General features: G+C 45.4%; 1 protein-coding gene across 1 annotated transcript in view; it reads left to right on the top strand.

Moving 5' to 3' along the window:
* SCRN1 (secernin 1) overlaps positions 1–24,843 on the top strand; it is a 57,421-nt gene that overhangs the window by 27,680 nt on the left and 4,898 nt on the right. Inside the window, exons 3-7 of the mRNA XM_061198643.1 lie at positions 3,350–3,531; positions 10,505–10,707; positions 11,727–11,921; positions 14,102–14,267; positions 23,302–23,482. Coding sequence (XP_061054626.1) covers positions 3,350–3,531; positions 10,505–10,707; positions 11,727–11,921; positions 14,102–14,267; positions 23,302–23,482 — 927 coding nt within the window. The remainder of the gene's footprint in view (positions 1–3,349; positions 3,532–10,504; positions 10,708–11,726; positions 11,922–14,101; positions 14,268–23,301; positions 23,483–24,843) is intronic.

The raw sequence follows: 24,843 nt of genomic DNA, 5'->3' as shown, positions 1-24,843 counted from the left end.
GAAAATTTCAGGTACTTTTGGATTTTTTTCCCCAGAGAAACCTTTCCTGCTACCTCAAATCCCACTTTTTCTCTGCCTTGTTAATAATGTGGAAATTGTGAGCGTCAGTGAATTTTACTTAAGAAAATGACTGCCTGCGGAGTTCATGTTCTAGATGGCTGACTTTACAAAGTTTAACTCGTTACATCTTGTGTAAATGTTCCTTATTTGTGAGGTTTGCTCCCAAACTGGGATTTTAAATAACCGATCTCTATGAGACAAGTGTGTCCATCCTCCCCACTCCCTCCCACACCGGGGTGTGATTAGACAGATTTCAAACCCAGTGGACCATGTGTGAATTGCAGCCACAGAAGGGCCCTTGTTAGTCCCAGACTTCTGTGGTCCATGACAAAGATGCCCCAAGGGACATGTGTTACAGGCTCACTAAGGCTGGGGTGCACACACACCCACCTCCCGCTCCCCGACCCTGTGGCCTGTGAGGAGATCTGAGGCATCAGCTTTCAGCCTGGTGCTTGGGAGGCGCTGATTTAGCCCATCTGGCTAGTTGGGGATCTCCTTCCTTCCTCATGATTCTAAGTTTGGCCTGAAAAGTGTCAGGTTGGCTGCATGTATTTTGGACTCCCACAGAGACCATATGGTCTTTTGGATTCAGTGTTGAACATTTTTATCTGTCAGTACTTATTGAGCTTTTGCAGTCCTGTGACTCAATGCCATCATAGCTCCCCTAAGTGGCAGGGTGGAGGACCTCCCTGAACCGTGAACGCATTTTTGACATCCCCACCTTTCTCAAGCTCTTACCTCTGTCTGGAATACCTCGATGTCTGGCCTACTTTTCAAGATCAACCCAAATGTCACTCACTTGATAAAACCTCGGCCCACTTGGTTGTGTTCCCTTTCCTTTGAACCTCTATTATGCTCCCTCCGACCTTTGTTATTCATTCGTTCATTCATTTATCCATTCATTCATTTAAAAAAAGGTTTATTGATGCCTACTATATACCAGATTTGGGATATATCATGAACTAAACAGCAAAGATCTCTCCCTCCTTCCCTTCTGTAACCTCTCAATAGAGCTTACATTCTAGCTGGTGGAGATAGCATACATAAACAGCACGTACAGTACATAAGTCGATTATATAGTATTTTGGAAGGGTCAAAATGGCATGGAATGGGGAAAGGAAAAGGAAGAGCAGGATTGTGTCGATCAGAGCACAAGGTGGGAGGAGGGGACGAGATGCAGTGCATATTAAGCAGACAGGCCTCAGTGACACTTACTGAAGTTGGCCTGTGGTTATAGTCTGCGTATGTGCCTTCTCCTTCTTTCCCAACTGAAGGGACAGAGGCTGGGCCTCCTCACTGATTTACCTGCCAGCAGCACTTAGCATGAAATGCCTTGTGTGTGGTCGGTGCTCTGTAGATAATTGGTGAAATGGGAACGAATGTGTAAAAATGAATTTGAGGGCAAATAAAAAGCTCATTTCCTATTTTGCTTTTTTCCTGTCCTTAAAAAAAAACCTTTATGATCAATCTGTGCTTAAGAATCTGAGATTCCTTCCCTATTTACTTAGTCTTTTCAAGATAGAGTTTGTCACTGGACCTCAGTGGGTACAGGGGTTTTGGAAAGTATTGATCAATGCTGCTTTTTGCATGAAATAGTACAATTCTAACATATAAACTTCAATTCCATTTAGAAGAGCACAGAGGACCGTAGTCTGTTTACTGCTTTGGCCAGCTTTTTGCTGTAAAAGAATCATTTTTTTAAAACAATAAATAACTTTCGGGAACTGAATAGGGGAAAACATTTCAAGAGTATATATTACTATCAATTTGCCATGAAAAACTCAAAGGTCTCTTGACAACCTCCGGGTTTAATTAGCTTTCAGTTTACAAATACTTATCAAATGAAATAACATTATCCCAGTGCAGAGCAATACCTAACGTGGATTGTGAAGATACGGATGTCACGTGACCAGTGAGTGTGCATTTCCGCTCTTACCTGAGGTTTAGAGATTATGGAAAATCAATGCAGAGTAGCTTTCTGGGCTGCATTCAGTCCATATAAGTGGGTCTTGAATCAAAAAAAAGATCTAAGGCTGCAGTTGATCCAGTGCTTTCAGGTGCCCAATTTAAAATGCAAATGGCTGCCGTGGCTGATAAAATTCTCCCCTGAGAGCTAAAAAGCTCTGTGTAATTTAGAGCCCTGAGTTCCATACTGCAGCTTCCATGGCAAGAGTATGTGTGTCGTAGACTGCTAGCATGTCAGCATCAGGAGGCTCCTGTGGACAGCCTAGTTTAGTGCTTTTCCAACTGCTCTAGCCGAGTCCTCCCAGGGGCCCGGTATGGGGAGGGGAAAGGCTCTGAGTTATCTATCCCCAGTCCCATGCCTGTTCTTCCATTCACCTCAATACACTTTGACCAGTTTTATTGTCTTTATGCTTTTATGTAAGAGTTTGTATGGAGGAAGTGTTCTGAGGCTAAAAGTATCAATACTTGGAAAGAAGTAGCTTGATCTAGATTAGCTCATTCATTTTCCAGGTAAAGACACAGCAGCCTGGAGAAGGTAAGACACAGCTCTAAGTGGTTATGTACTGCAGTTGTGACAGCAGTTAGGAATATGCCTCTCTGGGACTGTTTCCTTATATGTCCACCTCATGGGCTTAGTGTGGGAATCAAATGGGACAGACCAGGAAGCACAATGGATAAGAGAGTGTACATTTAATGCGTTAGTTAAATGTAAAGTATCACTATCATTTTCTCTTTTCTACCACTAGAGCAGTCATGTGGGTTGTCAAACTGTGTTCCAGGGAGCCCTAGGGATCATTGCAGGAAGCTTAGGGGACCTCTTTTCTTCAGACAAAGCATCTTTCCTTTTATCTGCTTTCTATGTTAGGCATCTAGGTAAAGTTTCTTTTATAGACAGGACTCTATAACTTTTAAAAAGTTTGAAAACCACTGATCTAGAAGGAGTTTTGCAAATAAATAGCTATGCTTGTTTAAAATGCTGGTGGCCATCTGTGCCCATTGAAATGGCTAGATACAGAATATTCAGGGCAGAGATTGCTTGAATACCTGGTTCGAGAAGATGGACTGATGTAGATGTAAACATTATGCACAGATTGGCCTGAACCAAAGAGACAGAAAACTGAGTGAGTGACAAGACTGAAACTCACTGTGGAAACCTTAGAGCTGCTTTGAGACGTGTGGTGTTTTTTAAGTCTGGGTGTTCGCAAGGCCTTTTATTTCTCGGCTCTGTTTGTAACCGATGTGGTGGTTTAATGTAAGTACCAAGGTGAAAACTAAGTGGTACCTGACAGGTGATGGCCCTTTCTATCTTGTCTTCATTTTTTAGTGCACTTACATTTCAATCGACCAAGTTCCCAGGACCCATGCCATCGTGATAAGCAGACCTGCCTGGCTTTGGGGGGCAGAAATGGGAGCCAATGAACATGGAGTGTGCATAGCCAATGAAGCCATCAATGCCAGAGAACCAGCCGCTGAAACGGAAGCCTTACTGGGGATGGATCTGGTCAGGTACTGCCTGGTGATTCTTTGAAACAACTGCCCAGAACAGGTGGGGTGTGGGGATGGGATTTATCTCCCTCCAAACCTCATACTTCGTAACGCAGTCCTTCCGAAGAAGACTTGTGCCTTTTGATATAAACTTGGAGGTGATGGAAAAAAGAATAGATTACAATGGAGTATTATTCAGCAATAAAAAAATTAAGTACTGATACCTGCTATAACATGATGAATCTTGAAAACGTTATACTAAGTGAAAGAAGCCAGACACAAAAGGTCATTATTGTATGATTCCATTTACATGAAATATCCAGAATAGGCAAATTCATAGAAGCAGAAAGTAGATTAGTGGTTGCCTGGGGTTGGAGTGGAGGATGGGGAGTGATTCCTAATGGATATGGTGCTTCTTTTTGGGGTGTTGAAATGTTCTAAATTTAGATTATGGTGATAGTTGCACAACTTTATGAATATACTAAAGACCATCAAACTACACTTTTAAATGGACGAAGTTTATGGTCTTTGAAATGTATCTATCTAATAATATATAAAAATAAAAAGAATATATAAAAAATACATAAAAGATAAAGGAAAAAAGAACAGAAATCACTTCCCTCCTTTCCCCTCTATGTCTTGGTCATCTTTTCTTCCTTTCCCTCCCCTTCCAGCCACAGTGTAACAGAGGGAAGCGGACGTGTAAGCTCGGCAGGATGGGGGTCTCTGTCGCCTTTTTCACTACTGTGTCACAAGCACTAGGGGCTGTGTGCCTGGCACGTAGTGGCTGCTCAACGACTGAGTTTGGAAAGAATGACTAAAGTAGACGGTGGGTGGGAATGAAACAACGTTCTGAAATGGCTTCCTTTTTTCTGAAATACTGAAATGCAATAGAGTAATGGCATGATTGAAAGAGGATTGGGCTGGGAGCTGGAGGTCTTGGTTTTCATTGTGGATACTTGTCACTTGTCCCATGTGAGGCCTCGATTGGGTGACCTCCAGAGAGCTTCCCACATGTAACATCCTATAAAAAGGAATAGAGGTTTTTACATTTTGTAGGTTTTGTAGGGAGAAATTGCACATCTACACAGAGACCTCCGTGGCCCATAGCTTCTTCCAGCTGATGGACAGGTCTGTTTGTGACACCCCTTTGATGCCATATTGCCTTTATACCTTTCTCACCCTTCCTTACGCTTCCTGGTTATTATAAACTCAGAAGGAGCAGGTTCCCTGAGCTGGAGAAAAGGAGGGAAAAGCCTTATATTTATAATCAGTTTTCTCTTGATCAGCAGAATGAAATGGATGGAATAACAACAAGTTTTGAGCTTATGTTTTGACAGTTGTCCCAGTATTTTTACCTCCGTGCTTAATAGAAATCCTAAAAATGAAGAGTTAACAATGAAAAATAATGTCCCTTTTATGCCTCATTCATAGCCTTGCATTTTGAGTTATCATTGACTTTATGGCAGGGGATTTATAGAACTGGCAAATACCACCATTTAAACAGTTGATTTCTAAGGGACGACAGAAAAGAATTTTTTAAAAAAATTTCTTCGAAGCCTCTGATGTATCTTCTCAAGTTCATCAACCTATAAGGCAACGAGAGTTACTGAATATCTGCTTTGTGCTAGACTCTGTGGGCACGTGAAGAAGCTCAAAAACTTCAAAGAGATTTTAGTCTGGTTGCTGGGAGAAGACAGAAAATTGAGCAGTGCAAGATTTTAAGACCAATTGAAGATGACAGAAGGAGAGACGTGTCTCAAGGCAATCTGAGATTTGTAGCCACATGAATGGCACAGAATCCCAGGCCCTCAGCAAACACCCCTGGATGTTCAGAGATGATAATGGACTGAGTCTGTTTAGGAATGCTTCAAGAAGAAGATACCTTTGACCTGGGTCTGCAGCGCTGCGGGATGTAGACCGAGAAGATATACTTGGCACGTAATTGGGGTTGTGATAGTTACCAAGGTCTGTTCACTAACAAGTGTCAGGAGTAGCTTATAGGGTGAACTTAACGATAGTCATTTAACCTTAACTCCTTCCCTGGCCACCCACGTCCAGTTATGACAATAAAAAAGCAGGTGTGTGAGGAGGACCCTGCCGCGGGTGTCCGCACCTTGAGTGGCTCTTTGTGAGTTCAGGGTCTCAGCTTTATACAAGCTATCATCAGTTCAGCCAAGCCCAGTCAGATAGTGAGGGGTCAGTTCATACTAACCAAATGCTAAAAGTGACCCCTGAGCCAGAAGGCCTCCTAGATCAATGTCTCAGAGGCTCCCAGGTGATGGGTGCCGAAGCGCCACAGAGCACTGTTTGAGTAGCGAGGTTCCGGAGCAGTGGGTCTCAGGGTGTGGTTGGTGACCCAGTAGCTCTGGCATCACCTGGAAAGTTGTTTGAAATGTAGATTCTGGGTCCCCACCACAGACCTCCTGAATCAGCAACTCTGGGGGGGGTGGGACCAGCAATCCATGCTTGAAAGCGCCCTCCAGGTGCTTCCGATACACACGAAGCGTCGAGAACCAGCGCACTAGAGGAAACTTTCAGTCCGTGAGCTGTGTTCTCTCAGTTTGGGCTCAGTATCTCCAAGGTATTGCTGTTGGAGGGATCACTACTTCCTCTGTCCGTGCTTGTCTGCTGTGCTTGGATGCCAATTCTTTCCTGGACAACTCCTGGGAGAGCAAGCTCTTTGCATTTTACACTTTATTTCTAGTGCTTGCTAGACCTGGGGTTGATTATTCAAAGATTATATAGGGCTGGCTGCCCCTCTGTGGATTCTGATCTTTTGTGCTTTCCAACAGCATGTCAAATCCAGCCTCAGTCCAAAGGGACGTTAAGTGAACGTTGGTAGCACTTTATTGGGCACTGAGTTTAAGATAAAAGTATAATTTGTATGTGTTTCCTAGAGGTTTGCTGTGGGAATTCAAGCATTAGGCAATACTGTTTTTATATTTCATTTTCAGTTTATGTTTATGATGTTAAGTAACATCTGCTACTTTCGATCCACTGATCTCTGTGAGAATCTGTCAACGAATCCCTTTCTCCTGGGAAAAGGCACATAAACACATATACTCCACTTTTGCATGTTTCAGAAGGTTGGTACCAAGTAACAAGAAGCTGAATGGAGCTAGCCTTAAAAATGGGAATTTATTTTCTGGAGGTCAGGGCTCTCTTACAATCCAAGGTCTGTCTCTCATGATAATGCATCTTGGCCTCTGGGATGAGAACTAGAAAGCCCTTAGAACTCATTCATCAGTGGCATTCTGGTAAATGTTTAATAACCAGACTGGGGCGGGGTGGTGGGGGGCAGCTCTGATTTGTAGCCTTTTCTGGTTTCCATGGTGTGAATACTCCCACGATGACTGATTTCAGGCTACCAATGGTTTAACAACTAGATCGGAATTCTTGATATAGAGCTGTCTGCTCCGAGCTGGCACAGCTGGCCCCCGTGCGTCACTGCATTCGTTCAGGTTTCACGCCTCTTCTTCCCTTTGCATGACTGCTCTATTCTCTTCTGTAGACTGACTTTTGCTGCTCCGTTTGCGTTTAACTTTGTCACTAAAACCCAGTCCATCCCAATATCTTAGAGCATCTTATAATTCTGGACACTTTCCATCAGACCCTCAGCATGTAAAAAGACACAGAAGTCCTTGAAAAGAGGCCAGTGTAATCACTGGAAAGGGCCAAGGGTTGTCTTTAGGTTGTGGGGAGTGTGAGGACTCACAGGTGACCTGAAAGGGGGCCCAGCCAATGTCTGTAGGAGGAAAGAACCTGTGGATTAGAGTTACTATTTCGCGAACACTATTGTATGATGCGTTTTGCATAGAATATTTCATTTAACTTTGACAACAATCCAGTGAAGTGGGTCTGATTACTTCTGTTTGGTAGACAGGAAATTGAGGTTAAGGGACTTGCCCGAGGCTTCGACAGAGCCTGGTGTACCGGGGCCCGCTCCCCTCAGGGAGGCGACCCCTGTCTGTACTAGATCGCAGGTTACTTCTCCTTTCCAGGAGCCAGGAAGCTCTGGATACCAAGAGATGGAGGTTAGTCAAAAGGTTTCCCGCATCCTTCTTCCAAATCAATGCAGCCCTTAGCATCCACTTTTTCCCCTCCTGCTTCTTTCCCTCTGGCTAGAGGCTGGGAATCGTTCGATGTCCAAAAAATCATGAACCAAGAGGGGCCTTTCAGACCCCTGGATTTGTGGGGGAGAAGGAAGATTATTTGCATCTACATCCCTATAGGAACACCAAGCTCATCCCTAAAAGGGGAGGGGAGTTGACTATTTTTATCACTTTCCCCCGGGCAGTGGTTATATATCCACGATAAATCTAGTTATAACTTGGTTTTACCTAATTGGGATTCAAAGACACAGGGGTCTCCCTAATTAATGGAGACATAGGTGTCAAAAAGACAAGCAAGCTGAGTTTCTAAACACAAGGGCCTGCATTAGGGGAGAACACACGGTGCTCATCTTCCTTAGTGAGCTGTGTTAACCTTTCAGGAATGGGCGCAGTGAGCTTGCCATGCCAGTGAAAAGGTCACGGGCCCCAAAGAGGGATTTTCTCCAGGATTTCCCATAAAAAATAAGGATCTGAATTTGGGAACATCTAACTCCAAGACCCAGAAAAACCCGGACCAAACACACACTCGGAAGGATTTGAATTGCACTGAAGGTTGATGTCAGAGCGAGACTCTAACATTGGCCCAGTTAATTTCATCCCTTTTTCTGCTCCAGTCAAGCCCATAGTGAGGTGTAGCCCCCGAAGTGAAAGTAGGCATGGGGGCCAGAAAGGCTCTGTTCTTATTTTGCATCAGATGAATCTGCCTCATCTGGGAGGGGAAGCTGTCATGAAAAGCTTTAAAACAGGCCTCAGTGTTGGGAGACTCGTGGCCTGGATCACCATAGCCTGGTGCATTTGTACCTCTGAGTCTCAGGCGGAGAGGGTGTAACCCGCTGTCATTCACAGCTCTGGCAGTTGTCCTGTTCTCAGCCCATGGCAGAGAGACCGCAAGGGAGTGGTCAGGTGGGACAAAGGCATATCTTTTCCCCATGGTCCTGGCATGAGGGGTATAATCAGAATCGTGTCTGTGGATGAGCGCTGAGGCGCCCCTGCAGATGCCGTGCAGAGGGCATCAGAGTCAGTGTGGGAGGGCACGTGTGTTGGAATCTCAGCGTGGGACCCAAACAGGCAGAACAGCAGGAGAGTAAGTTAGAAACTGCACAAGAGAAGTCACAGCTTCCAAAGGTGGCACTATTGCCCCAGCTGGGTATTCACAGGCTCCTAGCACACATTTGCACGGGTAAGTTGGGGCCCTGCAAAGACCCTGGGCACAGGGTTCTCCCTGGAATACGTACATAAGACGGTGTAACCAGGGGCCACCAGGGACCTGTGGAAAGCAGGGGCCCTCCTGTGTGCCCAGCTCTGGGCTGTGAGAGGTACTCACAGCACACTTGTTTGCCCTGGATCCTCAAGGTAAGGTGAGCGCTTATTTCCTCCACTCCTTTTTGGAGAAGATGGCACTGACCAACAGAAGAGTCCACTAATTCCATCTTCTAACGAGTTTATTCTTTTATCACTCCCATGAAGTCTCAGGCTTCAGCTTCTCAAAGCATTGCCTAGTCACCAAGTCTCCCTAAATAAGCTTAAACTGAGAAATGCCAAATGAATTGATATATAATTACCTATGAAAATAAGCCTCTTGCAAAGATAAGACCAGAGCACAGAGTTGCACTATCCGGCAGCACAGTGAAACGTCCCTTCAGGAAGAATCAAGCTGGGTGAATTTTAATAATGATTGCATCTCAAGTTGAAAACTCGCCCAGGACTGGCCTCTGCTATCATCTTCACTGGCTCATTGCTCTGTTCTGTGCTTCTGCCACCAGAATTACAAGTTGAATGAAGAGATGAATAAACAGACATTTACCGAGCACCCATTACATGCCATCTTCTTTCAAGTCAGCCTGAGAGGGAAGTAGTACGGTTTTCACTTTACAGATGAGAAAATCAAGGTTCGGAAAGTTTACTCCCAGTGGATAGCAGAACCAGAATTAGAACTGAGGTCCCTTTATCTCTGAGTCATTTGTTTTTCTGCCATAGTGTGCTGTGTCTGGAAACTTACTGATCACGTACTTGGTGCTGGGCCCTAGAGCCATGTCTTTTCGTGTTCATTGTCTCATAAAACCCATCCTCATAGTACTCAGTGATGTAGGTATTTATTTTACAGGTGACATAAAACTGAAGTTCAAGTATATTATGGAACTTGCTCAGGGTCACACAGAGGGCAGTCTCTGTGCCTGCTTTAAGGGGTCTATTAATTGGAAGGGCTGGGAGGGGACTGCTGTTTCACTTTGAAAGAAATATGTCCTTTTGGATGACTGAAGCTGTAAGCCACACCAGTAGAGGTGTGCTGATAGGTAGGAGGAGAATATGTAGAAAAAGGACTGATCATGTACGAACCAGCCGCCCATTGCTAATGAGATCGTGAGTGAATTATATGCACAGAGGACAATGGCTGGCTGTGGAACACTTTTATTACTAATCAAAATATCTGGTGTAGAATAATAGAGGTCAAGGCTGGGCTGGGCAGAGGTTTCCTTTTGCCCAGGGGCAGGAGGAAGAAAAAGCCACAGAGAGGGGGTCTTGCTAAGGGCTGCAACTGAGCTGACCAGCTTCAGGGGAGTCAGAATTAGAAAAGAGAAAGAGAGGTGGCCGAGCTTCCTTTCAAGAGGGAGAAGCCACTGGGCTCCTGACTCCTGTCTCTCTATGCAAGGGGGGCGTCCAAAGACAGAAAGCGCCTCCATGATTTTGAACCGCATGTGTGACAGTTGTGTATCTGAGTTCAAGTGCTGTTTATCTGTTTGCGTATTGGCTTGAGTGTTTAACATAGATACACACGTTGGCGTTCTTCATAACTCAGCCCCGTCCCAGCCTTTGGTTCCTATGCTGATAATGAGGTGGTGAGAAATGACAGAGGTATGCTTTTGGTTTTCTTACTGCAGGCTTGGTTTAGAGAGAGGGGCAACAGCTAAAGAAGCCTTAGATGTCATCGTCGCCTTGTTGGAAGAACATGGACAAGGCGGGAATTATTATGAAGATGCAAACTCCTACCACAGCTTCCAAAGTGCATATCTGATCGTGGACAGTGGGGAAGCCTGGGTGCTGGAGACCGTGGGGAAGTACTGGGCTGCGGAGAGAATCACAGGTGAGTGGGGTGGCCGGTGGAGAGTTTCGAGGACGGGAAAAGCTGAGGCCATGGTGCCTGGACTTACAGGAGTGATGCTGCTGTTGCAGACACTCTGTGCTTCACGTGTAGCCTCTGGAGTGCCTCTCCTTTCTGGGCTTCTACTTCTAGAGAGGAACGGGGGTTTTCTGAGCCTGGAGTGAAGGATGTCAATGCTTGGGAAGCACACACCTGACATTTCATATTGACTGTTTGCCTAGGGGCAGGTCCCAATTCTTAGTTACAGAAACAAAGTCCCAGAGATTTTTCTCAACCTCATGCACACCCGTGTGCACACACATGCACCCAGACACATGTATATTTGCACGCACATTCCATTAATTTAAAACAATCCATTATCGGGAATTCCCTGGTAGTCCAGTGGTTAGGACTCCGTGCTCTCACTGCCAGGGGCCCGGGTTCAATCCCTGGTCGGGGAACTAAGATCCCATAAGCTGTGCAGTGTGGCCTAAATAAATAAATAAATAAAACAATTCATTATCAGGGCTACTGTGTTTTTCTAAATGTTGGGACCTGAAAAAAATTTGAATGAAGAAGTATCATATTTTATTTTATTTTTTTTAAAGCTATATATATATTTGAGCAGAGGGCAGTAGTGTAAACTGCTCCTTCAGGTGGGGTGAGACTAAGTTGGGGAGGAGGAATCTCTGGAGCTGCGACGTTCGTGAGTCTTGTTAGTAGCACAGTACCTCTTTCAAAGAACCTTTCACTTCTCTTGTGAGTAGTAAATGCTTGGGGTTTAGTTCGCCAGATCAAGTGACTGTTGCTCATTGAAAATGTGATAAAATGTGTCAGGACTGGTCACACGTTCTGGGAAATCTTAGAACCAAGGATCGTCTGTTTCTCTCTTCAAAAACGGAATCCATTCCTCCCTATAGTTAGAGGCAAGTTGCAGGGGAGAGATGCCCTGTAAATTTCCATTTCGTGACTAAGTCTTTGTAAGTCTATTTCTAAATAACCGGGTTTTGCACTCTCTACAGAGGGAGTCAAGTGCATTTGCAATCAGCTTTCGCTCATGACCAAGATCGACGCAGAGCATCCTGAACTCAGGAGTTACGCTCAGAGTCAAGGCTGGTGGACGGGAGAGGACGAGTTCAATTTTTCTGAAGTTTTTTCTCCAGCTGATGACCATCTAGCCTGCTGTTCAGGCAAAGACAGCTTAGAAAAGCAAGAAGGTGAGTTAGTGTATCCCTTACAATTCTCCCTCTCATACCCTTCGTCTTGCAGCTATTTCAGAGACCTTGTTTGAACTTAGGAGAATGAGCAGAGAGGAAGAGTAGAGAATAGACCTTGTATTTAGAGACCGACTTGTGCTAAAGTCCTTGCTGTGCAGGCAAGATGACAACTTGCATTTAATTTTACATGATGCTTTCTCATCCATGGATGTTTCCTTTTCCTATTTCTCCTTTAAATGCTGATGTCATTATGCTTGTCTTTTTGATACTTATTCCAGCCTTGCTTATACCTCAGCATTTGTATATTTGACTTATCTTCTTCATATATTTTCCTCTCCTGTTAGCCTGCTGAGTCTTGACATCAGGGGTGTTGTCTTTTACTCATCTTAGGATCCCCTTGTGAGGCTTGTTATAGTCCTTTGTTCCATGAACATTTGTTGAGTCAAATTGTTGAACTGAATTCCTTTCATGAACCCTCTATCTTCCACCCAGTATTGACTTAGTCAGAATCCATGTTTAGGTAAATGTGGGTGACTGGATAGCTTGTTACTTTTATGCGTGAGTGGAAAACCCTTCCACATGAACACAGTGGCCACGTTTTATATTTGCCATTGGTCATTTAGAACAGGAGTTGGCAAACTATAACTTGTTGGCTGCTGCCTGTTTTGTAAATACAATTTCATTAGAACACAGCCACATCCATTTATTTACCTATTGCTTATGGCTACTTCCATGCTACATGGCAGAGTTGAGCATCTGCGACAGGTAAGTTATGGCAGAGATTATAGGGCCCTTAAGCTTAACATATTTCCTATCTGGTTCTTTAAGAAAAAGTTGGCTGACTCAATCTAGAAGAACGCTTTAGGACTTGTGCTATAGACCTTAATTCATATATTCTGGGTAGGAAGGTAAGAAAGTATCCATTTAAAAACGGGAACTTTACAAAAAACCCTAAAAATTTTTAAGTTAAAAAACCTAGCTTGGTAAAAGTATATAATACCAGTTGTAAGGTAGTCCTGCCAAAATATCAAACGTAAATCTGATGAAGCTTCTGGATCTAGCTACTAGTCTACCAGAAATACAGAGGATGGAGGAAAATATTCATAACACCATCTGCAAAGTCCATCTTGCAAAGTCCAGTGTGTGAGAAACTCAGGAGAAATGGCCCAACAAATAAAATGCAAGGGGGAAAAATGAGACGCAGTGATTAAAAGAGTTTTAAGAGACATTATCAACCTGTTGGATCCTGGTTTAAATCAGTAAACTCATTTATGAAACAGTGAGGAAGTTTGAATCCTGGATAGTTGAAGAACAGAAGGACTTACTGTTAACATCTTTAGCTGTGATGTGTTACTCATAGAGATTTACGAAGAGGATGTGAGTCGTGGTAGTGAAGTTTAAGGCACCTTTTCTCTATGTGATGCTCTGATTTGATCTTTGTGAACACACTGAGAAAATAGTGTTTCAATGAATTATAAACAGAGGGAGAAAACGTTGAACCAGGATCCTGTGTAGTGAAAGATTTGTTAGTCCGTTTATCTGAAGTCAGAGCCAATAGTCCTCATGGCTCTAAATATTCTAAATACTTCTCTGTGTCTATTTCCCACTGCAGGGAGGTCATTCTCCAAATATAGTGTTGACTCTAACCGGCAAGATTGTACCAGAGAGCTTGCTTGGTGCCCTGCATAGATTGCATACTTTCTCATGAATACCATTCTGTCGCGTACTGTACTAGTTGAGGAATTGCTAAGTGCTGTAACACAGAGACCCCAGAATAATGTGGCTTAAAGAAAATGGAAATTTATTTCTCTCCCATGTTACAATCCAGATGTATATGGACAGTCCAGGGTGGGTGGGTTATTCTGCCTCAACACGTGACTTCCTTTTGTGGTCCACTCACTGGCATCTCCCAGCCAGCAGGAAGGGAGGGAAAAAAGTGAAGGGCAAACATTCCTTTTTATGGATGTAATGGGGAAGTTGCACACATAATTTCTGCTCACCTCCCGTTGGTCAGGATCTATCACGTGACCACATCTAGCCACAAGGGAAGCTGGGAAATATAGTCCCTACTTGGGCAGTTCTGTTCCCAGCTGTAATTTCAGGGGTTCTGTTACTAAAAAGGGAAAGGACTGATGGATTTTGGTTACAGCTTGCCTCCTCTCTCTCTCTTTTCTTTACAGAAAGCATCACTGTGCAGACTATGATTGACATCTTACGGGACAAAGCCAGTGGAGTCTGTATAGACTCCGAGTCTTTCCTTACCACAGCCAGTGTAGTGTCTGTTCTGCCTCAGAACAGAAGCTCGCCATGCATTCACTACTTCACTGGGACCCCAGATCCTTCCAGGTTTGTCTGAGACACAGTCACACAGGTGGCAAGCGTGTGCTTCCCTTGAGAGCTCACCCAGCAATCACACACTGAGTTCCTGCACCTCCTGCTGTATAGCTGAGTCACATGTTTTAGTCATCTCACCATGGCCAGTGCAGCACAAAGAGCTGTGATGAAGGGAGGTTCTTGGCTTTTGTCACATAGCGTTCATCACAATCATGGAAGCCAATTGTTTTAAATTCAACAAACATTTATTAATATAAATTATGGGCCAGGCATTGTGCTGTATTTGAGGGATGCAAAGATAAATAAGACCCAGTGAGACAGAAAGATACAGGAATGCCCAAGATTGATCAAAACCACCAGTTCCTATGAGTTAGGGGACAGAATGGTCCAGAGGCAATGCACATTGAAGCCACTTCAAGTGCACTGGCCTCATCTCTAAGACATTGTGTTTTAGGGTATTGCTTTCTGCCCACACACTTCAGCAAAGGGCTTGCACTGCACAGTGTTTAAGAACACGGCCTCTAGAATAAACTGCCAGGAGTTGAATTCCACCTCTGTCACTTAGTAACTGGTAAGTCTCTTAACCTCTCCAAGCTTGTGTCTGTCCTGTACAATGGACACAATACCAGCCCCTACTGTTATATGCTTTTTGGGAGGATTAAATGAGATAATCCAAGTAAATGCGTAGTAGGTTCAACTATTATTTATTAAGACTATCTCTGACCTACCAGGTAGACAGCAACCCTTCTCCTTGGTAACTTTCAGTCATGCACACCACAAATCATGTCATCAGTGGCTTAGACACAACTATCCAGTGATTTCTAAATTATCAGAATCACTTAGGGGAGTTTTTGAAAAATACAGATGCCTTGACCCAAACCTATTGTATCAGAATCTTCAAGGTGGGCTTAGGAATCTGTCTGGTGAGTCTGATCCTCAGCCTGGAGAGGTCTAGAAGACTGCCCATTCCAGTAGGTTCTCTGGTATTTTTCATGTGCTCCATTGGCTGAAAGCCATCATCATTTGAGTATCGGGTATCAAACCTTTGACTCTGCTACCAGGGAATCTGTAGCTGTTTGATTTCATTCCCTTTCCAGCTGAAAGTATTTACTCTCCCCTTATTGTTTCAGGAATACAAGACAATGGCAGTGTCCAGCTAGGGACTGTTTGATGACTCAGGGGAGAAGCCAAGTACCTTTCCTGACCCTTTGATCTCACTACTGTCAATATCAATAGATCTTTCTAACAAGACCTATTAAATTCAGTATAAGCTATCCTTAGTTTTTCATTCATTCATTATTCATGCAACAAGCACTTATTAGGCACCTGCTGTGTACAAATCTTATGCTTGTTGGGTACTAGAGACAAAGTGTGCGCGAGATAAGAGGTGGCACGAAGGAGACAATGATGGGGGAAACCACAGAGGAAGAACTCTTGAGCACTGGGGGTTGTAGGAAGAGAGGTTTGTTAGGTGCTAAAAGCAGGAATGACATTCTGGGTGGAGGGAACAGCATATGCAAAGGCAGAGAGGCATGAGACAGAATGGCACACATTGCAGCTGTGCATCCCCTTGTAGTTTATGTTTCCATCCCTCCTCCACCCGCCCCCCAGTACACAAGCCCAGCGTGGGACCTCTGCTGGCCTCTGACAGCGAGCCTCGCCCGCTGGGCAGTATTCCAGGCAACCTCTCAGGACACGCCTCTTGTTTGACTCCAGCTGCTTTCTCTTGATTTTATCTTCCAGTTCTGAACGCTTGGTTCCATGGCCCCACTCCCACCCCCTTTTTGATCCATCAGATCTGGGGCTTGTCTTTCCTCTTCCTGGTGTCTGACTTCCCCTTGTGGACTCTGACCTCGCTTGCTGGTGGCTTTTGTGAGCACTTTGTGCTGGTCCGCAGGGGTACATGTAGGCATTTAGAGTCTGTCTGGAACACTCTGCCAAGGTATTTAGACATTGTTCTTCAGGGAACAGGAGCCTTTGAAGGAGCAGGTTGAACTGAAGAATGACCACAGCAACCCCCTTGGTTCCTGATGTCTCAGACAGCTGCTCTAACTGTGCTTAGAAGACAGGGCTTTGTGACTGCCGGGATGTGAAGATAAAGCAATTCTGTTTCCTAGGGTAAAGTACACGGCCTAATACAATTCTAAAAATGAGCTGGAAAATAGCTTTCTAATATCTAAAATGGAAAATTTCAAGTAATTTTAAAAGAAAGTTATTCATGGTTAAATTAATTGAAAAGACCTTAAAGGCTATTAAGGGCTTTCCGGAAGACATTCATTTTTATCTTCTCTGGTTAAATGAGCTACATTTCCTACTGTGACTATAGAACTGTCATAGATTTTTTTTCTCCTATTCAACATTTCAATGTTTCTCTGTAATTGGGCATGCTCAACATTTTGTATTTTGTCATCAGGAAGCATAATTACCTACTCTTGGGTTTTTAGGTAATAAAATTAGGGGAATTTTAACCGGCTTCTGCTAATGCTAAAAACGTTAGAGAGATGTTTGCAGGAAATAGTTTCAGAGCAGTGGACTTGCAAAAGATTATGATCAAAGAAGACTATATTATTTATCTTCCCAATTAATGTTAGAAACCAAAGGACATTATCTTACTATTGGTCTGTCTGCTTCAGAACTTCTTGGCTCTTTGCTCATTGCATTAATTATAGATCCTTTTCTCGATATAGCTTGTTCTCACATTCCCTTTTTTTCTTCCTCCTTCCCTCCCTTCTCTCCTCCCTTCCTCCTAATGTGTACCAGGTACTATGTAAGTTTGAGAGTTGGAAGCAGATGCAGAAGTCAGAGTTTGAGAGTGGGTGGGAGATGCAAAAGACCTTTAATTAATTTTATTGAGCAGGCAAATTCCATCATATTAATATTCTGTTGAGTCAGCTGGTGCCTTGGTCATCCATATAGCGACACTCATTGGCTTTAGTGCACCGGTTCTGACCTTTGGAGGCCATTTCCTACGTGGAAGCAGTACTTGTTAAAGCTTCATCGATATGAAGAATTGGAGAGGGAAAGAGCAGAGAGGTAGCTTCGCATTTTGAGACAGTGTAAAATTCCGAGTCTTGTGGTGTGCCGGAGCCTGTGGAAGCAGATGATGTCATCTCTTCCCAACCCTGTGTTCAGTGACATCACATCGGTAGCTTGAAATGGGCCCCAGTGGGCGTGTTTACACCGTGGAAGTCGGCAGACATCATGAATTAGGGCTTGTTATTTTCACCACTGAGAGGCCCCCGCATCTGAGAAACACACAAATACTCAAGATACAGGATGGATAAACCAAGAGGGGGAGAGTATTAAAAATTTTCCATTTTAAATATTAGAAGGCTATTTCCCCACCCATTTCTTTAATTGTATTAGGCCATGTACTTTAGCCTGGGAAACAGAAAATAGGGAGGAAGTTCTAGGAAAAAGAGGGTGTTTGACCCACTTTAGTGGCAGGGAATGGGGAGATGCAAGGGACATGGTGTGTGTGTGTTTTCTTCGTCTTCTCCCAGGTACTAGGCTTGAGAGGCTACATTGCATCAGCTGAGACTGTCTTGTCTGGTTAATTCAAATGTTAGTGACAAGTGGAACCTTTTCATTATTGGAGGTAATGTTATGGGCTGTAGACACCGTAGTTTACTATGTAAATACAGTGTGGGGCACAGCCTGCACAGACAGACACAGAGCTGAGGGCCTTGTGTAAAATAGCACTCCCTCTGATTTCATTCCCAATTCTCCCAACGCTGTCTTTTTCCTCTCTCCTACCCCACGGTTTTGACTTTTCAAAACCTCCCAGAGTATCTGGATCCAGCCCTAAGGGTGTCCCGTGCTCCAAAAGTACTAGTTCTCTTTCCCTCTAAATGAAAACACCCTTCATGGATAAGTTCTGCTCTCCACCAGTTGTGGCTTTGACTATGTGATTAAAGTGACTCACAGTCAAGCTGGGATGACCCATGGATGAACCATTCAGAGGGACACCTGCAGTTGAGAGAAACTGGTGCTTCCAGGCCCTTTTCAGATTGGTTCAAAGTTTAGCAAATTCATCCAAGCAGGAGCCTTTGTGCTGCTATTTTCTGCACCAGCGGATCTGCTGGGGACTCCAGGGCACAGGATAAGCCCAGCTTCATCGCTCAGGGAGTTTCTCCATCTTCAGTATGAACAGAGCCATGTTTGAAGTCAGAAATGTGAGCTGGCCACTGATACTTAAGTTCCAAATCCCAAAGCACAAAAATATTTTGCTTTTCTGCAGTAGCATAATGCGTATATATATATATATATATATATATTTTAAAAACCCACAGAAGGGACATATAAGGGTGAGTGGTAATGGGGGAAAATGACTTTAGATTTAGAAGATCTGAATTTACTTCTCCATCTGGCACATATTAGGACTGTGCCTGTGGACAAAGCACTTAGCTTCTGTGAGCCTCAGTCATCTCATCTGTGAAATGGTACAGAAGTTTTTGCCCTGCCTTGTTCACTGCTGCAGGGGTCCCCAACCAACCCCTGGTCCGCAGCCTGTTAGGAACCGGGCCGCACAGCAGGAGGTGAGCGGCAGGCGAGCGAGCAAAGCTTCACGTGCAGCTCCCCATCGCTCGCCTTACCGCCTGAGCCATCACCCCACACCCCGCCGTCTGTGGAAAAATTGTCTTCCACGAAGCCAGTCCCTGGTGCCAAAAAGGTTGGGGACTGCTGCCCTGCTGTATCCCTAGTACTTAGAATAGTATCTGGATCTCAGCATTACACACATATTGAATGAATGAATGAATGAAATTCCATGAGAATTGAATGAAAGCACTTTGAAAATTATGATATATTATAAAATGGTAGAGACTTTCATGATAATTTTGTTTTCCTTCCAAAGGAAGAAACAAATGAGAGGAAAACAGATATTTTACACTGGCTTGGTGCATCCATCTCAAGGTTTTAGAAAGAAAAAAGGGACAGAGAAGGCAAAGATGCCTCCAGTGAAGTGCCTTTCTTGGCTGTGGCTCGGAGTGTCACCCAGGACTAAAATCCTGCTGACTCTGAGACAGACCTTGCAAGCCCGTGCTGGCTTCGTGTCATCGGACTGTGTGCCGTGGCCCTTCGGTTTGTCTCAGCGGGAGCTGACGGGTGCAGTGGTGGGGTTCCCTTTCATGTTGCTCATGGCTTTCTTTGTTTAATTGTCCTGCTCGAGGGTCCCCTTAGCGTAGCTCAGCCACCTTTAAACTTCCTCATTAACCAGGTACTGGGCCGACCTTTGCTGGTGGAAGCACTTCCCCTTTTGGGCCTATCATCCTGTATTCGTGTCACACCACACCACGGAGGGGCTGGGTGACCAGGGCGAGCTCTGGGTTAGGGGGCTTCTCTGAAGGTCAGTCTGTGAGGCAGCTCTGTGGATGGAGGAGAATCAGCTTCTGGAGCTCCCTCAGCTGTGTCCCGCCTGCATGCGAGCCACCCACGGGCTCCTCTGGGGGTTCTCCACATGGCTGACCCTGGCTGGGTGGGCCGGGAGGAGTGGTCACGACCCAGATGGCAGTTCAGCTTTGCCGCTGGCTGGGTATGCGGGCTTGGCAAGTCGTTTCCTCTTTCTGGGCCGTTAATTACCATACATTTATTCAAGTGGCACTTAAGAAGCTACCTACCATCTGAGGTTCAGTGTGGGAAGATGTCAGAGTATCTTCTCACCTATTTGGACTTTTAATGAGATTTTCTGTAAGGATTGGCAGGAAATAACATTTGGAAACTGCTGAGTTATCCACGTTGCCCTCTTCTGGATATGTAGACATAAATTATCAGGACTGAGTTATAGATAATTCCCACATCCTGGTATATTAGTATTATTGCAGTTTCTTATTGGCAGTAATTTTATTTATTCAATCTCAAAAAAAACCTCCTTTAACCACCAGACACATCTATAGTTCATGTTTTTAGCAGCTGAGGATGCTGACTTCCTTATAGACTTTGGAAAAAAACTCTTGGAGAGCTTTGGCTGCCTTAGAATATTATGGGAACCTCATCATATTATTTACTTATTTATTTTTAAAGTTAAAATGGATAGATGGGAGGGTTAAACATATGGTCCCTCCTGTCTTAGAAATGCTACCAGACACTCTCACTGATGTTAAAATGAGCGTGGACTGGTTTGAAGTTCCATCACGTAGAGGGTTCTGATTTTTACTCTGCTATTATCCTGTATATTGGATGCAGAAGACCATGATTGTTCTTAGCATGAACTTCTTGAAGACACAAGTTCACAGGCCACATGACATAGAAAGAGAAATAACACAATAGCTTTAGAAGTTGAAAGGGACCGTAGAGATCGCTTCAGTCCAGTGAGAGACACAGAGGGAAGATGACGGGCCCCATAGTTGGTCAAAGGTGACAAGGGGACACCCCCCCCCCCATTCTGAGTCCCAGCCCAGTTCCCTGCCCCACTGTCATGAGGCAGGCAGACCTGGATGGTCGCTCAGCAAGACCCAGCGCCATCCTTCTCCCTCACAGGGCCAGTGTCGGGATGGTCCTGAGCCGCATGGTAAGAAAAGCACTGAGGTTCCAGAAACTGAATGACAGATTTCCCAATGAAAATATCACCCCACATGGCCTTTTGAAGGGTAGAGAAAAGAGGTGCAGTGCGGGGGATTGTATGGGGTAGCACCACACGAGTGATCATCATCTGTGGCCTGGGGCTGGTGTAAAATAGGAGAACCCCTATCCCAAGGAATCTCCTCAGCAGCCCGGGCTCAGCAGCTCTGCTGGACGCTGCAGTTCCCCTGGCTCGCCATGGCTAAGCCTGCACCCACCCCGCCTCCAAGCCCAAGAGCAGGGGATCCCCCGGCTCCGACCCTTTCTGCCTAGCACTGGGCCTGGGGAGGAGGTGTGAACTGTGCAGGTTCTGGGGTGCTTGGCAGGAGCCCGGGCCCAGTGTCCCTCAGGGGGTCTCAGCTCAGGCCAAGGAAGCTGCAGGTCACATCTGCTGGAAGACGGTGTGTGTTGTGTGCACTGACTTTTCAGGAAACCCCGAGTGCTGTCAGGCCCTGAAGGATAGGACACTTGCCTGCTGTGAGGCTGCTGTGTTGTCAGAGACCAGAGGGGCACAGAGGCAGTTAGTTCTGGGTGTCTCTATGCTGGACTCTGCCCTCTTCTACCTCTTTCCCTCCCCCCCTCCCTCCTTCCCTCCTTCCCTCTCTCCTCTCTCCCTCCTGATCCATTACCATCTGCCAGTGAACCCTCAAACTGCCCTTTTGCAGAGTCAACCAAATGACCAGTTGGAGAATTCAACTTCATGTAATCAAAATTCTTTAGACGCTTTAAAATTGTGCATTAATTCCTTTCACTTTCAACAGTCACCCATTCAACGTTCAGGAGAAGGGAAGAGGAGTGATGTATTTTCAGGAGGCCGTAGGAAGTGGCAATGTGTGTTCCCTCTGTATAAGGTAGCTCCCCTGCATCTTGGGAAGGGAAGTTCCTTGGGAGGACTCGGCCTTGTGGCATTAGGTCCAGCCCACATGCCTATGTCTTGTGCTTCACGGTGGATGGGCTCAGTCTCCTGCGTTTGCACCACCTGCAGAAAACAGCACTTATCCTTAACCTGTACCACCCAGCTTTGGGTGCAACTGCTTTCAATATTCAAATTAAATTAGGATGAGCCCGATCTTTCATGCTGTGATCAGGGTCTTTCTTCTTCACCTGAGCCCTTTTCCCTTGACAACCTCAGGGAACTAACCCAAGAGGTCACTCCTAGTTACTGTGGTCTCTGGTCATGCTCCTCAGACTTGGATGTCATCAATCCCCTGGGGACCTTAACAAGCAGGTTCCATTCAGCAGGACGGGGATGATGGGGCCTGAGGGTGATGCTGACGCTCAAGTCCAAGGACACAGTTTGGGGGCAAAGGTCATGGGTTTCCAGTTCTTTGCAGATTGTGGCATAGTGAAAATGTTTGTGTGGCACACCGGCAAGGCTGCTCTGGCCGCCTCAAGTCCAGGCATCTCGGGGCTGAGGGAATCAACCTCCCAGCTCACTTCTCACCCACTGGAGGCACCAGTTAAGAGGAGAGGAAATAACCCAAATCAGAGCCATACACACAGGGTGTGGGTGTGTGTCTCATTCTCTCCAATTGTTATTGCAGGTGCCCGCGTGGTGTGATTGAAAACAGGCCACCCTCGGGGCCCAGAGGTGTCTGTGCTCTGCCAGGAGCACTGCTTTGATCCAGCCGTGTTCTTTCTGGGTGCAGAGCAGGGAGAGTGAGGCTGTCTCCCTCTAGTGTTACTGTCAGCTGTGGTCACCACAGACCCCGTTGGCCTGGGATCCCAAGATGCAGTTTCTTAGACACATGGCTGTTTTGGGGTGTGTGCGCGTCTGGGGGGATGTGTTGAAATGTCCCCAGGTATGCACAGGTGCATACACACACACACACACACACACACACACACACACACAGCCATGTCCCCTAAGACATCCCTCGTGCCAAAAGAGCTGAATCAAAGAGATCTTGCGTTAGCTGCCTACTATCCCCTCAGCCACACTCTCACACAACCAGACTTCTGTCCTCTGTCGTGTGCCCTCTCTGGGGCCCCGGGATTCTTTCTTTGTCATCTGTCTTAATCCTGTCCCACCTTGAGTCTGTCAGAGATATCCAAACATTTTCAAATAAGGTAGAACCTAAAACAAAAAGGATGAGGTCTCAGACCCTGCCTTTCCAGGAGGCCCCTTTCCGCAGAGCACGGTGGAGAAAGACCCGCTCAAATCAGTGGCCCATTGCACCCTTTGCTCAGAACACTGTGTCTGTTTGCCTTCTTTCATGTGACTGAAAGGGGCTCTTGAATGGCCTTCCCAGAACAAAGCCAGTCTGTTTTGATGTCTCCTCGCTGCAAATAGAAGAATTTGCAGCTTATAAACGGCAGTTAGTTCTACTAAAATAGTTACTAAAATATGCAGTTGGGTCTCTCCCGGCAGGCACCCGCCTGCCACCGTGAGCTGGCCCAGGAGATGTTTGCTGAAGGAAAGGGCAGCCTCTGGTGTCCTCAAGCCCCCAGGCTCGGTTTGGCTGAAGTTCCTCTCCTTTCTCTCCAGGTCCATATTCAAGCCTTTCATCTTTGTCGACGATGTAAAACTCGTCCCCAAAGCACAGTCTCCCTGTTTCGGAGACGATGACCCTGCCAAAAAGGAGCCTCGGTTCCAGGAGAAGCCAGACCGCCGCCACGAGCTGTATAAGGCCCACGAGTGGGCCCGGGCGGTCCTGGAGAGTGACGAGGTGAGCCTGGCTGTGAGCCCCGGGAGCGGGCGGGGTCCCTAGAAAGGAGGCAGGACGGCGGTTAGCAAGCTCCTCATCTTCCTCCTCTCCAGCAAGTCTGCTTCCAGAAACCCAGGCTCCCGAGGCCCCTGCTCGAATGCTGGTGGTAGTTGTTCCTCCCAGCCTCTTGAAAGCCAGTGAAACCAAGCCTCTGCTTTTGATGGATGTTATTCTAGAACTCAGTGGGCTAAGAATCTCCCTCTTTTACTTACTGTTCACCTGCAAATAACAGAAACGTGCAGTACTAGTCAGGAGAACTGCTTTTCTGTTGTCGAAAATTCTTTGTATACTTTTAGGGGTAAAAATGTGTATGTAACGCCAGCACTTTAAAGATGCAATCGTGTTGTTTTTTAACAAAGTTCTGGAGACCGATGGTGGTGATGGTTGCACAGCAATGTGAATGTCTTTATGCCACTGAACTGTACACTTAAAAATGGTTAAAATGGTAAATTTTGTTATGTATATTTTTTCATACAAAAAAGTTTTTTTTAAAGTTTCTAGTTTTAAAATAGTTATGCTTCAAAGTGCAGCCCTCCCTCCTCCACCCAAAGTTCTGATTAATAAAGTTACAAGACATCAATTCAAACAAGACAAATACTCAATATATGCCCACAGCAACCCTTAGTGGTGGACTTTCATATAAAATCCAAGCGTCTATTTTGCTGAAGGGAGAAGGAAGGAACATGGTTGTCAGATGCTCATCTGCTTTCCAAGCATTTATTTAACAACTTGTAAAGGTCCGATTTGTCCTGAAGAAAGTGGCATCTTATAGGTAAATTGGTGCGTGCATTTTGCGTGGACTCGGTGAGCTTATTTTCTTAACATCCAGCACGGTGGACTCTGTAAAAAGGATAGCAAGAAAGGACAGCAGGAAATCCAAGTGAATTCAGAAAGTATCTCTGAGAAGGGTAGTCTCACTATTTATAGAACTTGCTCTTCTGTGCCCCAGAAATGACTATTCTGACGTGTAAAAGTCGCAGTTGTTTGACATCTGCCCTCCCTGCCAGACATTTCCCTGGAACCGTGAATGCTACCGCTGCGTCACACAGAGCTCTGTCCAGAGCTGCCCTCCCTGGTTGCTGACTGTGCATGTTTTCTAGGTGGATGACAGTAAGCCCGAGCAGGGGGGAAATGTCACTCCCCGGTGCACAGTTTTGTGGCTATTTGGCAAACGAAGGCAGGGGTAGAAAGGGCCGTGTGTTCTGAAGTATCCTAGACAAAATTTCAAAGAGATGAGGCTGATGAGGCTGGGTGGACTTTGAAATTTGGCAATGACCGTTGGTTTGAGTTAAGGCAGCACTAGGAAGTGGTGGATGGGTGGT

This window comes from Eubalaena glacialis, chromosome 8 (genome assembly GCF_028564815.1).
Source record: "Eubalaena glacialis isolate mEubGla1 chromosome 8, mEubGla1.1.hap2.+ XY, whole genome shotgun sequence".
NCBI lineage: Eukaryota > Metazoa > Chordata > Mammalia > Artiodactyla > Balaenidae > Eubalaena > Eubalaena glacialis.
The sequence above is the reverse complement of the archived record's forward strand: the minus strand, read 5'-3'. Positions and strand labels throughout refer to the sequence as shown.